This window comes from Pleurodeles waltl, chromosome 4_2, assembly GCF_031143425.1.
Source record: "Pleurodeles waltl isolate 20211129_DDA chromosome 4_2, aPleWal1.hap1.20221129, whole genome shotgun sequence".
Classification (NCBI taxonomy): Eukaryota; Metazoa; Chordata; class Amphibia; order Caudata; family Salamandridae; genus Pleurodeles; species Pleurodeles waltl.
This window is the reverse complement of record NC_090443.1, coordinates 343,515,949-343,532,189: the sequence shown is the minus strand read 5'-3', so window position 1 is coordinate 343,532,189 and position 16,241 is coordinate 343,515,949. Positions and strand designations below refer to the sequence as shown.

The 16,241-nt window shown below is 43.6% G+C and overlaps 1 protein-coding gene across 1 annotated transcript in view; it reads left to right on the top strand.

Annotated features, from left to right (window-relative positions):
• LOC138294140 (E3 ubiquitin-protein ligase TRIM39-like) overlaps window positions 1–16,241 on the top strand; it is a 286,871-nt gene that overhangs the window by 83,127 nt on the left and 187,503 nt on the right. Inside the window, exons 2-3 of the mRNA XM_069233337.1 lie at window positions 1,968–2,431; window positions 13,708–13,791. Coding sequence (XP_069089438.1) covers window positions 2,042–2,431; window positions 13,708–13,791 — 474 coding nt within the window. The 5' untranslated portion in view covers window positions 1,968–2,041. The remainder of the gene's footprint in view (window positions 1–1,967; window positions 2,432–13,707; window positions 13,792–16,241) is intronic.

Here is a 16,241-nt window from a genome sequence, read left to right as displayed (position 1 = left end):
ACTAAAACACAGTATACTGTCAACACCGCTGTTGTGCTATGCTAACATCATATCCTCCCGCCCACAACAACCAATTCCCTCGACACACTGAAAAGCTTGTCACACTACTTGGTGCACAGTACTTTAACAGTTACTAGGGAACTTGAATGGCCCATGGAACATCATCAGAAAACCTTTTACTCGTACGTTAAGGGGAATCTGCGTTTTTCAGGACCAAACTCTTCTCTACCCATGCACAAGCAAGGAAACTCCCTCTGTATCTAATTTTGACACTGTACTCCACTTTACCTAATTACTCACTAGAATAAGATTGGTGAGATTGCCTGGCAATTCCCTATATAATTATGCAAGTATAAACCCTAGAAAAGGTACAAAGGTAGTCCCAAAAATCTAGATAAGAGTAGTAAAAAGTATCCCAGTTAAGAAACCAGCAGAAAAACGTGCCAACTCCATCAAAATGCCAAAATCCCCTCATTCAGTTACTAATCTATTCCTATAGTTTCCCCCCCCCCCACCCCCCACTCTCCCCTCCCAACTCTGCCTCTTTAATTAGGTGGCTAGAAACTTAACACCCTCTAGAGCAGTGGTCTCCAAACCTTTTAATGCCGTGCACCTCCAGTTGAAAAATTTAAATCATTGGGCCCCCCTCAGAATTTTTCACAATTATTTTATGAAGATGGCAATGTTTAAATACGTCTAGACCTATTTAAACATTGCAGTTAAGTGTTGTTACCTTTTTAGAAATACAATAATATGCTTCTGCTTAAAACAAAGGCCTGTTATCTGTATAATGCTTCTTTTGGCCAGAGTCTGGCCCTGAGAAATGCCACCTCGCCAGAAGCCTCCAACACTAGGTACAATGGCAGACTAATCCTGTGAATCCATGTTTTGGAATATAAAAAAAAAAAATCCGAACAGGCTCTTTCCTGCATATGCCCCAGGCTTTGGAAATATGTTCCTAATCAGAAGGCTAAATCGGAACCTTCTGCCCTTCGGCAGCGATCCAGAAACCCACCTCTTCATAAATGTATACATCTCTAATAGCTTTGCCGCTTTTCCATCCCTCTCGGCAATCTACGTTTTATGTATCCTTTCCTACTTCTAAGTAAAGCACCCACCCAAGTGGCTAGGTCTGTGTTACATAAACACTATTAATATTTAATTAATAAAATACTAAACGTTTCCGAAAAGATATCAGTGGTTTAGTTATACCTTACTGACTGCATTTGTGAGGGATATACCTGAGCTTTACCTGTTCACATCCAAGCAGCTTAATTTTCACTAATATCTAGTTCAAGCCTTTAGTATAATAGTGTAGTTGAAAAATCACTTTAATGGCTTGTGTTGTAACACCTAAAGTTCAGTCAGACCTGGTTGGAGCTATGTTTTCTGGTGAAATATTAAATTCAAGGTTTATGCAGTTCAGCAAAATGTTCTGCAGTTTTCAACCATTCAGATGCTCATTTGGGTTTAAAAACAAACTGATACGTTATCTGTAAACTTGCACATGCTCAGTAGAGAAATCTGTTTAGGTTGGGAAAGAGCAATGAATCTCATCTGCAATAAATGTCCCAATTGCAATGGAAGAGCAAGGTCGATGCAAGTTCTAAGGGACTGCCAAATTAGGTGAATTACCTTTTTGCAGTAATTATTAGTGTGAGATTTTTGTCATGCGCTGTAAATGTATTTGGTAAGCTATCAAACCAGTCTTTTTGGACCTCCACTTTCACCCATGCTGCTCTCCCCGCCTCTTGCATCCCTTGACTAGCCTTCTCTAAAATTGCCAAAGATAACCGACTGCCGCAAAATGTTTTGTGTAACATATTTTGTATAATTCTTTCAAGACAACTCAATACATAGGCCACCATAATTCAGCTTGGTGATAGTTTATTGCTTTCATTTAAACTGTGAAGCACTGCATATATAGACTTATTGACTAGCCTCTTTTTTTTTTCCTTTCTCAAAAGAGCCTCTGGAGTCTGAAAACCCACAAAAACAGTATCAAAGGGAACAACTTTTACCTTCATCCATCTCTGGGACCATGGCGACAGCAAATGGGTTTGAGGATCTCAAGGAAGCTGCCACCTGTTCGATATGTTTGGAATATATCAGGGACCCGGTGACAATAGATTGTGGACACAACTTCTGCCGCACCTGCATCACTCAGTGCTGGGAAGGAAGAGATGAAAATTTACCTTGCCCCCAGTGCAGACGTGTATCTCAAGGCAAAGAGCTTCGCTCCAACTGGCAACTCCGAAGCATTGTTGAAGTGTTACAACAACAGGAGGAGAATATGTGTGTTAAACATAAGCTGCCACTGCAGTTGTTCTGTGAGAAGGATCAGGAATTGATTTGTTTGGTATGTCGGGAATCCGTGGAACATAAAATCCACTGTGTGAGTCCAATAGAGGAGGCTGCCCAAAATTACAAGGTATGTTCTTGGGCTCATGTGTCCAACACAAGAGACTGCAGAAGATTGCAAGGCACATCTCTGGTGTGGAAACACATTGGAAAAAAAGTCAGCCATTTTCTTTTCACACACTATTATTGGCTGTCTATTTTAACCCAATACCCTGCACTTTTTGGCTGCTCAGGGTTATATATAGTACATGTGGCCAGTGTTTGCTGGGTTCGTACTCTCTGGTAGTACCAAACGTTTCTAATACTCTGAGAGTAAGCAACACTTTTGAAACTGTACACTCACTTTGCGCTCGTAGGTAGTATGGCACTTTGGTAGGGCCAAAGACTTGTGTGTTGTGCATGCATTAGTTTTATCAGTTTTTTTTTTTTTTTTTTCTTCTCCTTTTTTAGGCGTATTTCTTTCTACTTAAATTGTAATCTTTTTTTGGTCTTCCCTCTGTGTGGTTGCAGTACACTGCTGCATGCAGTATCGTGAATGTACGCTAAGGCTGAGTCACTATATCCCTACTAACCAAAGGAATGAATTGGCAATTCTGTTCATGATCTTGTACCACAGCTAACCTGCACAGTGTACTTCTTTCGGCTGCACATGGTATGGGGTTGACTGAAGGGCCTCATAGGGCAGGCACTGAGCACCAGTGTCAACAGGTGGCCTTTGGCTGCGCACAGCGGATGGTAGGGTGTTTGGTGTGATCTCTAGCCAGTCCATCAACCTCCCTTTGTGGGCGTGTAACATCCATAGTGGAAAGCCTTTCTTTGTCTGCAGTGAGGATGAGATCGAAGGCCTCAGAGTTGTATACAGCACTGCTGACCACCTCCACCGGTTCCACGCTAGCTCCTTCACCATGCGATCACTCTCAGGTTTCAATTCTTCATTCCGTATGTAGCTCCAGGTTACACTTCCTGTAACGTGGCACACCTAGTATCACCTATACAGGGTAAATAACGCAGACCGAGTTGGCCCTGCATTGTGCATTACACTGTAAGATGCTGGGTCCATTGACATCGAAGCAGTCTTATAAAGCATTCCACGGCAGAGATGTGGGTCCCATTTTCAAACTCCCTCCCCTGTAAAAAAAAAAAGCATTACACAGTCCTGCTCTGAATACTCGTGCTAAGCATTTCTGCTGGGCCAACATCAGCTAGATTAGCGGACATATTGTCGTTCATGAAGACACAAATTGAGTAGGTTACTTGCGGACCATAACTAGCTGAATCCGATTCTCACTGGCTGCTACCCAGGCATGCTCTCTTCATGGAGTTCAATCCAAAACTTTTCTGACAGGCAATTGGTGTGACTAACTGCATTACTGAGTGACTCAGTCCGTTACTGACAAAGTTAATGAACTACGCGGTATAAAGAACGTAATCACTCACAATCAGTTGCTAGCTCGCTCACTGCCACAAAGGCATTTAGTCAATATTGCAGATTCTCTCACTCACTTATGTCGGCTTAACTAAGTGATAAACTGCTTTACCCCTGGTTCAAACATCATCCTGACTGGCTGGCAGAGATGCGAACTGATACGTTCATTCTCTTTCTACAGGCTGCACATTTATATGTCTAAAGTCAATCCACAAACAATGAAACATTTGGAATGAGACCAAATCAAGCAAAATGCTAAATTGGATTGACTAAGCCAGTTGGGCCCTTCCTCTTGGGAGCATGTACTTGAATATTTAGAGTCGGTGCACAGGTAACACCACCCAGCTTACAGTCACACAGCCTTGGAAAAGTAAGGGCAGCATGTTCTCTTAGCTGACTAAGTTTGTAGATCGTAAACCTGCTATGTAATAGTTCACATAGGCCTTATCACACACAATTCGCTTATTACTTTCAAAACCTAATCGCCAAGATGTGCGATGTCGGGCCGATTAAGGCAGTGTTCCCCAACCCCTGGGCCGCGGACCGGTGCCGGTCCCGGTCCGTGGATCAATCGGCACCGGGCCGCCTGAGGAACTTCAACTTCATTTCACTGTGGCGGGCGGCCGAGGCGCAGAGCATTGCGCCCTCCCAAGCGGGCCATGGAAAAATGATCAGACATTTACCGGTCCGCGGCGATAAAAAGGTTGGACAACACTGGATTAAGGCATGTGTAAATCACATATGAATGTACTTCACGTGATAGCAAAACGTGTTTCACCTTAAACATGGCATGCAGTCAGCCTCTACTTCATATGGCTGCAGTCCATTTCCTGTAAAGATTGTTGTCTAAAAAAGTTTTCTACAGAGATTTGCACTATTCCTTACTAGTCGGAGCCAAAAAGTGTGCCCAGTAGTGACTAGAATTTTAACTTGGTGCAAGAACACTTCCATTTAGAATTTGGTTAAAAATGACAAATTCACTAATAAAATAAACATGAAAGTAATGTCATGGGTAGGTTTGCTCATAACACCATAATTTGTGTAAAAAAAAAAAAAAAAAAAAGCCCTCTTTACTTCACTTGTATTTTGAGTGAATTTCAGTAAATAAATAAAACCTAAACTACTGATATGCTCCCTGTACTAATCAGTACCTGCATCCCCATCGTGCACTGTTTATGACTGTTTGTAACCATAACTGCTGTTTAACTGTGTTTTTGTTTCCAGTGACTTGTAACAAATACATTATAGTGTTGAGCGAACCTCACTTCAACCTTCTGGATTTTTAGTGAATTTCGTTGATATTTAAATAAAATGGAATCAAGTAGTACATTGTGGCTTTGGAGGGCCCCTGCAGTAAGCAGCACGTCACAGAAGTGAGCATAGCTGAAAGTGTTTTTATTTCCCTGAGCACCACAACTATTGTGCCGTTAACAGTGAAAACCCGTGCTTACTGCCATGCCCAATAATTAACTTCCCACGTGCACTGTAATGGCACACTGACTTGAAATGCAACAATGAGGTGAATTAAACAGGAAAAGGAAGTCCAAGCAAAAGAACAAGAGGTGTGTGTTTGGCAGTGAGCTGGTGGGTAGTCAGGATATGTGCTGCATGGAATTTGTTCTCTAGGCTCTGCATGATACTGCCTCATTCAGGTTACTAAACAGTCAACACCTTTTTACCCAGTTTCCTCAAAGATTATCATGTGTTTTTTTTTTATATTTCGGATAAACCTCAACCAATCCAAGCTCCTTTTGGGTCTTTGGTGATGATGATTCACAGTAGCTGACACAAAAATGCTTTGAAACTGACCCACTCCCCAACAATTACATGATAAGGATTCTCTGCCTTGAAAACACTTAGGACCTGATTTAGATGTTGGCCGTAACAGTCCTGCCATCTGTTTTCTGACTGAAAATCCCTCCGCTGCCATGGCAGTCTGCCCAATTTAGATGCTGGTGTTCCCATAGACTTTAACCGGTCCGAGACCCGCCAACTCCAGAAAGAATTGTCATCCGCAGTGACTGTGTGATAGGAAAGTGACTGACGGCGGGACACCAGAGACACCTGATTCTGAGCAGATTTGGATGTGCCTTACCCGAGGCAAAAAGGGTCAGTCCAACCTCCACATCTGAGTTGGAGGATTTGGAGGGGGAAAGGGGTGAAAACTCACCACCTTTTCACCCGATTTAACTTCGGTTTCTGGCTGGATATGACCCTCTCCCACATCACTGTGGAGAAAGCATGACCTTCCTCCCCCACCCCCCCAAAATTCCTCTCCTGTCACTGGACATAAAGGTAGGGCATGCTTATTGGCTGTGTACGTTAGGGGGTGGGGGCACTGCAGATGAGCATGGGAACACTGCAGACCTATACATGGATTCATATCACAGTAGTTTACTTAAATTAATGTGACATGCATATGTGAGGGACACGAGTGGTTCAGGCATGGATTGGGACACTGGTACACAACTGTCATGGTACCAGTATTCATTGCTAAATGAATGCTGGCACCACAACAAAACAGTTTCACTTGTCAACTGTGTCCTTGTCTGGACATTGCAAGGTGATCTGTACTTGTCATGTTGTGCATAGAGTTGTGTATGTGTCAGTACATGTATATGTGTGCGCAATGCTAATGACTGAATGAGGTGGAGGAAGATTTAGTGGGTGATGTGGTTGTCGGTATGCGTGGCACTTGCATATGATGTCTGTGTTGCGTGCAACATTCAAGGGTATGTTGTCTGGCAGTCATTGTCGTGATGTGTGTAGTTGTGCTTGTGTGTGCATGTTTGTATAGATGTGTGTAGTTGTCTTGTGTGGGTACAATGTCAGTAGTGTGTGTTGTCATGGATGTACGGCAGTTTGTTTTTGTGGCATGTATGTGTTGTGGTGGAATGACCAGGAATAATGGTGTTGTGGTGTGTGATGCAAGGGGACACCTGTCAAGGGAGTGTGTGTGACTTACCTCCATTCCACGGCCACTGCTATTGTATGATGTCAATTGGGTTCAGAGATGTCCTCCCTCTATTGGTAAACTGCCAGCATTACACCACCTGTACAACTGTGACATCTAAATATGGCCAGTGGGAACTTGTTTGCCTGACTGCTAGGAACAGCACTCTCTCGAGGCGGTCTGCGGCTCAGCTGCAATACACCTAAATAGAGTGGACAGGACGCCATCTTGATGGTCTTTTCGGGGCCACTGTTGTGGTGGTTTGGCGATAACACTGCCAAGATCTAAATCATGCCCTTAATCTTCACTTTGATTTCTAAAGTGTTATTTCAGAATCCTTATATTTTCTCAGCACTTTGTATGACACCCTTGTGAGAAATTGGGTTTTTGTTTGTTGCTTTAGCAGGGTTAACATTCCACTCAGTCACAATTCCTGTCGGAGTGAACCACCAAAGTTAATAAATTAACCATGCTTAATCCTCAAACACAATACAAGCAAAATTCTCACAACAATTTAGAAAGAGTACATTTTAATTGACAGCGAAGCCACAAAAATCAAACTAGTAGAATGGGAGCTATGAGTTTTTAAAATTAAAGGTAAAAAAAACAAAAATTGCACCTAAATGATTAAAGGGCTGACTGCGGACATTCAGTCACAGAGGACTGGGTAAAAGTTTAAAAATCAAATAAAAAATATATGCCAGACGGTGGTGGAGTCAGAGTTGGATACAAAAAGTGGATTGGGCCCCGTCAGTGCTTACCTTAGACTTATCTAAAGTTTGACAAAAAATGTTCCGAAAAGAAAGTTCAGTTGGGCAAAGCTGCAGGTGTTGTCAGAGGAGCCACCTGGGACAAAGTGTTGTGTCTGGGAGCCGCTGGACAACGTCACAGTGAAGATTTCTACATTTGGACTTAGTCTGTTTTTTGGAATTAGAAAATCTCTGATACTAGAATTCCATGAGGTCGGATACCCCTTTGATGAAGGACCTCTAAACAGGATTTGCTGCTACAGAGACAGGCCGATGTGCGATGCATGTAGGGTGAGTAGATGGGTAGGTTGGCCCCGGTCTCTCCTTGGGCTCAGCAGTTTTTAGCAAAAAAGGTTATAAGCCTCAAGTTTTGGATTTGGGCTATATGAGCCCCCTTAGCACCACCACCAAGAATCCAGGACAAGAAGGGTACCATCTGTGCGTGGGGGGGGGCGAATAGAACTCAGTCAGGTTGGATCCAGATGTGGGTCCAAGATGGTTGGAGGCTTTTCTGTCCCTGAGGCTCTGAACAGGAGGTTAGCCAACTAGTCCTTGGAGATACTCTGGTAGACCTGGGTTCTGCAGTAGAAGAGTGCAAACAGCAGGGACAGCCTCGGAGGGTTGAAGGCCGGCTCCAAGCACCAAATCAGTCCTTCCAGGTGCAGCAAATGTTTTGTGGTGTACACAGCATGCCACAGCAGAAGGCAGTCCTCTGAAAGTCTTTCTGCAGACCCAGAAAGTGAACTAAAGAGTGGGTCTGAGGGTCCTGTTTTATATCTGGTGCCTTCTTTGAAGTAGACCTTTTTAGAGATTTCCCCATGAGGTTCTTGAGGTTTTCTGCCTTCCCCACCCTGGATCCAAGCTGGCTGCATGAACAGTGCAGGGGTGACAAGTCCTTAGTGCGAAGGCAGTGCACAGCCTATTTAGTTGCAAGTGGGGCTGTGGCCAGCCCCCTTCGCCCGCCCCCCCCCCCCCCCCCCCCCATCCCTCCCTGCACTTTAAAACTGCATTCAGGCTGCAGTGTCAGGCCATGGTCATGTTTTAAGGGACTACTTAAGTGGGTGGCACAAAATGCTGCAGCCACCCTAGTCGAATTTAATTTATAGTCCCTGGGTGTATGGTATATTACTCTACAAGGGATTTATAGCTAAATTAAATATGCCAATAGGGTGTAGCCGTGGAAATGTGCAGAGTCCTAGATCCAACAGAAACCAATTACAGCAAAAAGTGGCAGATAAAGTAAAAAGATTTCGGGGAAAGACCACTGTAAGGCTGGCAGGTCTAGCAGCCATGTTAAGATCTTCCACTGTCAGGATAAATATCAGTTCGGTGTCCTAGCGCCAGGTGGCGATTCAACTGGCAGTCTTAGATCTCCAATTTCTTTCTCGCATCCTAACAAGTCAGAAGCCATTTTGAGGTATTCACCTGCTATGTGCACAAGTCACACCAAAGGTGATGGGCGGAATAGTTGTGGGAAAAAAAAGTACAACCACTTTTGATCACGCAGAGTAGCATTCCAAACTAATGTTTTTGACACACTGTTCCACCCTAGACCATGGCCTGCCTTGCGTAAATCAGTCCTGACCCTCCTCTTGAGAACAGTCATGAAGTGCCAGATGAGGGCCTCTCCAGGAGGGAACACAAGAAACCCCAGAGCAGCTCCAGCCTTGGTAGGCCTAATCAATGAGGTATAGCTTGAATCCTTGCTTACTGTGCCATAATATCCAAACTACACCTCTCTGACCAGCCTGTCCATGAGGAGCAGGGTCATTAATGATTTGCATAAGGTGGGCCTTTGTCTAGACTGGTACAGTGGGCGAAAATTGATGGGCTGCCCCAAACGATTGCCAGTTTTTTAAACATTTGCATGCATTCCTTCTCACTTTTTGTGTGTACTACACTAATTTTGCACCGTTTAATGAAAATCTGCTTTCCTTACCAGTAAGGATAGTGACCTCACTTTTTGCTGAATCAACTGAGCCCCTTGCATCTGCATTATCTGGTGCTGGAAGTATTAGTATAAAGTCATACTTGCAGCTTGGGTTATTCTGGACATGAGTGCAACTTTTGATACTTTGGAAAATCCAGTACTCTTGAAGATTGGCAGATTGACATTCAGGGCACTACTTTGATGTGGTTTAGCTCTTTCATAGAAGGTGCTTCTTTTCAATGTCCTCCATTAGCTCACTACTATGAGATTCCTCAAGGCTCCTTGTAGAGAACATTGTTTAATGTCTGTCTGCTCTTTAACATAGTTAAAGGGTATGGCTTTAATCTTCACTCCTATGCAGATGATACTCAAATTGGTGTCTCCCTTTATTCATTGGACTCTACCACACCAACTTGAACATGTGTTTCACTGAGGTTGTACAATGGATGGGAAGAAATTGCCTTAAGCTTAATGGCAAATATACAGAATCGTTGTGGGCAATCTGTCCAACCTTTGGGGTCTGCAGAGGTGGTCATCAAATCTTGAGGCTTTTCCCCTCTTCATCTCTAAGTTAAAGATCTAGGCTTCTGGCTCGACAACAAACTGGCCATGGAATATCACATTTAAAAAGTTGCCAATGGTTGCTCTGGTCTACTAAGTTGTTTTAAGATGCTTTGGTTGTTGCAAACTGCTTTTCAGAGGGCCATTGTGCAGGCCTTCATTATTTCACACCTTTGCTATGGCAAAGTCTTATATTTAGAAGCTACCAATTCTGCTGTGAAAAGGCTCCAGATTGTACAGAATGCGGCGGCTCATCTGCTCTGCCATGTTCCAAATTCTGAATCGGTCTCGCTGCATCTCTGGCAGCTTCACTGACTCCTGGTTGATAAGCGAATCAAGTTTTAAGGCTTTGTTACATGTATAAAACTATGACAAATTCTGGTCTCAATTTCTTTGCAAGTTGGTCCACCCCTATTGTCCAGAAAAATCCTTGCACTCGGCAAGCCATAACCTGTCCGTGATCCCCTTGTCCAAGCAGTCAATACAAGACAGTTCTTTTACCTTTCTAGGACCTAAACTTTGGAATGATCAGATTTTTAAGCTACGATTTTGCCCTTCATTTGAGAAGTGTAAGAAGAATTTGAAAACGAGGCTCTTTTAATTATTGGCGCCTGATCTTTTGTATTTTGCTGCAGTAGCGCTGGGACGCTCTTTTGGAGCAGTCATGTGCTTTGTAAATAAATTATCTCCTTGCAATCTTGGAGAATTGTGGTCAATTGCAAATCTATTTTATGAAAGTATTTTGTAATGCGTGGTTCTTTTTTTTTTTTTCAGCAGCCCATGCCCCACACCACCTGACTCTTCTACATATAAGTTGTGGTCGATCTGAAACTTCTTGCATCTTTCAGCTGGCAGTATCCAATTTACATTACCTAAACACCCTAACCTGTTAACCTTTGGGTCAGCTTGGGCTCTGTTTTTTTTTTTTTTTTGCCTCTTTTTTTGCAAAACCAAAATATTTCAAAAAAGGATCACAGACATCTAAGACTGTCTTGACAAGCGGATCTATTTCCATCTTGGAGAGCTTGGAATATTGAGTCTTCACTCACATGGCAATGGTGACTTTTTCTGCAATCCTGTAAATATGCTAATTGGTTCCTGTACTCACCCAGGAGTTGGAGTCCAGTGAGCATATTTGCAACAGTTGCAGATAATGTTTGGAAGACTCGAACCGCTGGAACCCTCAGAAGGAGTCTGGGTGGGGTGCACATACTATTCTATTCAGGAAAAGGGGAGTAGTCTCGGATTTCAGTGTTTGAAGCAGCAATATGACCTCCATGGTCATGCTACAGAGTAACCGCAACAGAAAAGCATGCTTGCAAACACTGCAGCATGGGAAGGGTGTGTAGGGATGTTTGTGAAAAAGCCTTCTACGTTGGGGGAGGAGGCTGTTTGCATTGGAGCCTCTTGACCGCTCCCTTAACTGCATTGGTACAATGCCTTTAATCTGTAGTAAGGAGAAAATGATCAGGCACGTCAAATTATGTCTTCATGTGATGCAGCTTTGGCAAATTAGGAAACCATAGCAAGCGCTATGGCTTGGGCAGGATCTTCATCTCAATCAGAAAAACCTCAGTACTTCTGTTTGTACATCGGGGCACTGCCTACGGTCTGTCTACTCCCTTGTTCTTGGCTCACAGCAGCCTTTCTGCTGTCCAGGAGGCTCTTACTTTTGCAAGACAAAATATCCAATCCTGAACCATATACAGCAGTGATTTTTAACCTGTGGTCCACTGACCCTTGAAGGTCCACCATACCTACTTAAGGGGTCTGGGTCAGTTTAGAAAGTTTAAATATTAGGAGATTAATAAAATACGTACACCTTACACAAGAGTGTAAAACTGATTGTTAAAACAGTCTGTAATGTGAAGGAATTTAAAAGGGAAGACTAAAATTAAGTTAGTGTAACTTTGTTGTGGGTTCATTTTAGAGCCTTGCTTGGTAAATATTATTTTAGCTTAAGCTTATGCCCTTTAACCCTATACAGGGTCTATTTTCATTTATTAATTTTTGCACAGCCTGCTTTTAGCAGGGATTTTTTATTTTCCCTAATCAGTTTTTAATCTGTGAAAGCATTGCTATTATTTTCAGTGCACGACATTTCACAGTGTACCTCTGTCCAAGGATGCGCAGACAGCCCAACCCTTAAACACATGATCATGTCGGGCCTATTTCTCAGAACACAAACATGTTTTATTACAAAAACATCACAGAGGCCAAAGAAGGTTGGAGAGGTCATTCCAGCCAGGAGATCCAACCATGCTGCATGCCATTTAACTGCGACATTACAGACCTTTGTCCTGCCTCTGTAACCAACCATAAAGATGGCAGACAGACCCCTGTTTTCTGGTAATGGGGTGGGTGTTCCTTCCATGGACTAGGTATAAGCAGATTTGGGATATCACCGTTACGCTCTCGCTTAGTAGCTAGACTATTGAGTAGGATTTCTATGCACATGTTTATTCCAATATGCTGGGGTTGTTCATTTTATTTCCGCTTAAGGTAACAATCCTAATTATGGTCTGCCATCTTCCTAATGATTGCCACCCATATGTTTATCATATGTTGCAGACCTTTCAATAAATATATTGAAAACCGAACTGCATCTTTTGTTTGCCTACATGTCAGTGTATTACTTTTTGCTAACGCGAGAAAGGGGGTAAGATCTGCCAAACACGACTCCCCTAAGGAGTTGTCATGCGTCAAGCTGCCACAAATCACCTTTACTTTCTAGGTTTGGTTGAGGTGCTGCTAACTAGCTGAAAGGATAAGGCTGACCGCTACCAAATGGTGGGATTGGCTCGGTCACCCACAAGCTGTGGTGCTGGCACCCGAATCGAGCAGTTTCTTCTCCATGATGAAAAAGCTACGACAACTTGACTTGTGGGAACAGCACAAGTACAGCAAACAGTAGACTGGCAATTGGTGGCCTCAACTGAAGCATTAGCATTCTCTGACAAGAAGAGCATGCACTGGTAGCAAAAAAGATGAAGACATTTGGTGGAGCCTAACACCTTGATTTGTCTTTTAGAAATGAAGCCAAACTCTGAAAGCTCCAATATTCATTTTTAAAATGTGAATTTTTTTGGTGGTGTTCTGGATTTAAGAAATTATTTCATATTAGTTTGATGTCTACTTGCTTCTGTTTTTTTGTCTATTTCTTTAAGGTTTACATCATTGAAATTAGTTAAAGTAGGTTCACCGGCTAATAGTAGTGATTCACTGATGGCTCACAGAAGTCATAAGATTAAGAACCGCTGATATACAGTCTGTATCTGTGCTTGTGCACAGTGCTAAACTGGGTTAAAACTAGGGTATATGCCAAAAAGTTATGGCAGTGGATTTCAGGCCTCCCAGTCAGTCAAGGTTTTGGCTCCACTTGAAAACTTTGATGGACCCAACCAAAACCATGCACATCTTTATTTATAACCCAGTACTTTGGTTACAAGGCACCTTTTAAGGTAACAGTAAATTGTGTTAATTTGGTCTCCTAACCACTCCCACTAAATATTTTTTAAGGAACCTTTTATATTTTGGAAACTATTTGCCCAAAATCCTCCTCTTGTGTGACCTTCTCAGTGTTGGAGTACTTCCGTATAGCTTGAGGTAATAATTTTGGTGCAGGAGCATAATTGGTGATGATCAACAAAAAATTCATATACTTGATTGTATTGAACTCTTAACATCTAGATTTACCCATGTAACCCATTGTCTGTCTTTTCTTAAGACAAAACTCCTGGAATTACTTAGTCCTCTGAAGAAAAAGATGGAGTCTAAAATCAAAGAAGAAGAGCAACATAAAACCACAATGGTGAGTAATGGATGTGATTGTAATTGAGCAGTTGTTTGGCAGCAACTTTTCAGAGATCAAGTGCATCTTTGCCCAGACCTCAATCAGTATGACATGTCTAGGGATTCTTTCAGAATCTTCACCTGCTGTAAAAGATCACTTGACCCTTCCTCTTAATCACTGCTTGAATGATTGAGGCATTTACTACTTGCAGGATTACCCTCCGCATTGCACTTCAGGTATTTGGTCAACTCCTTGATTTCAAGTTTCTTCGATTTGCCTTTTACATTAAGCTAATTCCATCAATCATCCAACGGTTTGCTTATTATACAAATCCTTTTCATATTCTTTGTAGGGAAGCCTTGGGAAAATACAGAAAGTAAAGATCAGGAGGGGCAGAGGGAGTACCAGCCTCTTGAAAGGGAGATGTAGATTAATGGTTATTAGTAATTGTGATACTTGGAGTAGCACTAGTATATTGTGATTTGTTGTCATGATTTGTATAGTGCATAGATATTTGTATGACCTGCCCCCATACCAATGTAGTCCACCTGCTTTGTGCATGCTTTTTCTCTCTATTCTTGGGTCTCATTGGTCATATGAAACTGTGCTTCAGGTTATGGCTTGATTATGAAATTGGTGGGCCAGGGACCGGCGTGTCTGTGGTGGTCTGACTGCCGTATTCAGATTAGTGTAGTTGGACTGCCATAAAACCGCCGTCACCACACTGACATTTGAGCTGCTGTGGCGATGGAGACCACGGTGGTGATGCCAGCATTGGCACAATCATGTGTATTATGACCTGTCTTTCTGCCGGTGGTGGAGACACTGTGTGTGTGTGTGTGTGTGTATGTGTATATATATATATATATATGTGTGTGTATGTATATATATGTGTATATATATATATATGTATATATATGTGTATATATATTTTACACACATGCACCCCATCCCCCCCCCCCCTTTCAAAGACGGTGCATGCTCTGTTTTCATGCACCATGTCGTGCATTGCTAACAGTGTGCCGTCTTGCTTGATGTGAAGTAGTGTATATGGCACTGGCTTCAGGCTCTCTCCTAGAGCCAAGGCATGCCGCTGACACACTAGCCCCATGGTAGTCTCATAATGTGGCGGTCAGGATGCTGCTGGCTTGGCCAGGTTCTCTTGACCGCCACCGCTGCAGGCTGGAAGTGCGATCACCAAACTTATAATCTGGCCCATGTGTCTTGATGCATTCTTAAGGGTGCTTCATGTTCACTCTGTGGTAGGACGTTTAAGAATTGGTTTCAAATAATTAAATGGCATGATGTCGGTGACTGATCCGCACCGGGTCTGTTTGTGGTGCCTGGAGCGCGACTACAGCTCGAAGTTGTGCTCAGAGTGCCAGGCCATGCACCCGAAGGTCCTCTGGGAGCGGTCCCACAAGCTTATGGTGGCCTGGCACTCTACTCTGCATTGCTCCTGGTCTTGCTTGAGAGGAAGGTCTTGAGACCGCTCGTGGTGTCACCACCACTCGTCGCCCTCCAAGTCTTCGGCTCACTCAGTTAAGAAGTCAAAGAATGCTTCATCCCATTGCTTGGCTGATGCGACGTGGGAGGAGTGTTGATGCTCCAGGCCTCCATCCTTGGAGCCTACTTCTGGGCCCTCGCTGCGTCTCCCCAACTTTCTAGGAGCCATTCTGGCCCCTTCAGACCGTGGGGGCCCTCCGGCCCTGGCCTGCGAGGGCTCCTCCATATCTGTACCGATGCCGGTCATACCATTGAGGCCTTCCCCAGCTCTGTTGTTGATGCACCCAACGTTGGTTGTCCCCACAATCAGTGTCGACCCAATCCTAATCCCCTACGACTCTGTTGAAGTGGCGTCAGCCAGCGCCACCCTCATCTTCGATGGGGTCTATTCACCCCAGGTTGCATTCAGACCCGGAGCTGTTCTGGACACAGTGCAGTTTTGGGCCTATCCTCCCGAAAAGCGAGTTCAGGATATTCAGGCTATGATTCTAATATTTCGGCCTCTAACCTGGGTTTCAGTGAGAATGGCCTCCTGCATCCTGCTAGAAGCACATGCCAGATGGCATAAGCAGGCTCTGCAGTGATAATTGAAGTTCCAGTAGGCTCAGCATCGGGGGAATCTCTCCGACATGGTCCAGATCTCAGAGGGGGGGACTGCGAAAGATCTGCAATGGTGGCTTTCAAATTAGGATTGGGTCAACAGCCACATGGGAGAGGTGGAGATCGGAGGTCTCTGGTCTCCGGCAGAGGCTCAACTACATTTCAATCTTTTTGGAGCTCTGGGTGATCAAGCTTTCATTAAAAACATTCTTTCCCCTCTCTCAAAGAGAAAGTGGTGCAGGTGTTCATGGACAACACTACCACCATGTGGTACTGCAAATAAAACAGGGTGAACTAGGGTCCTGGACCCTTTGTCAGGAGGCTCTTTGCCTCTGAACATGGCTGGCACATCAGGGCATTAC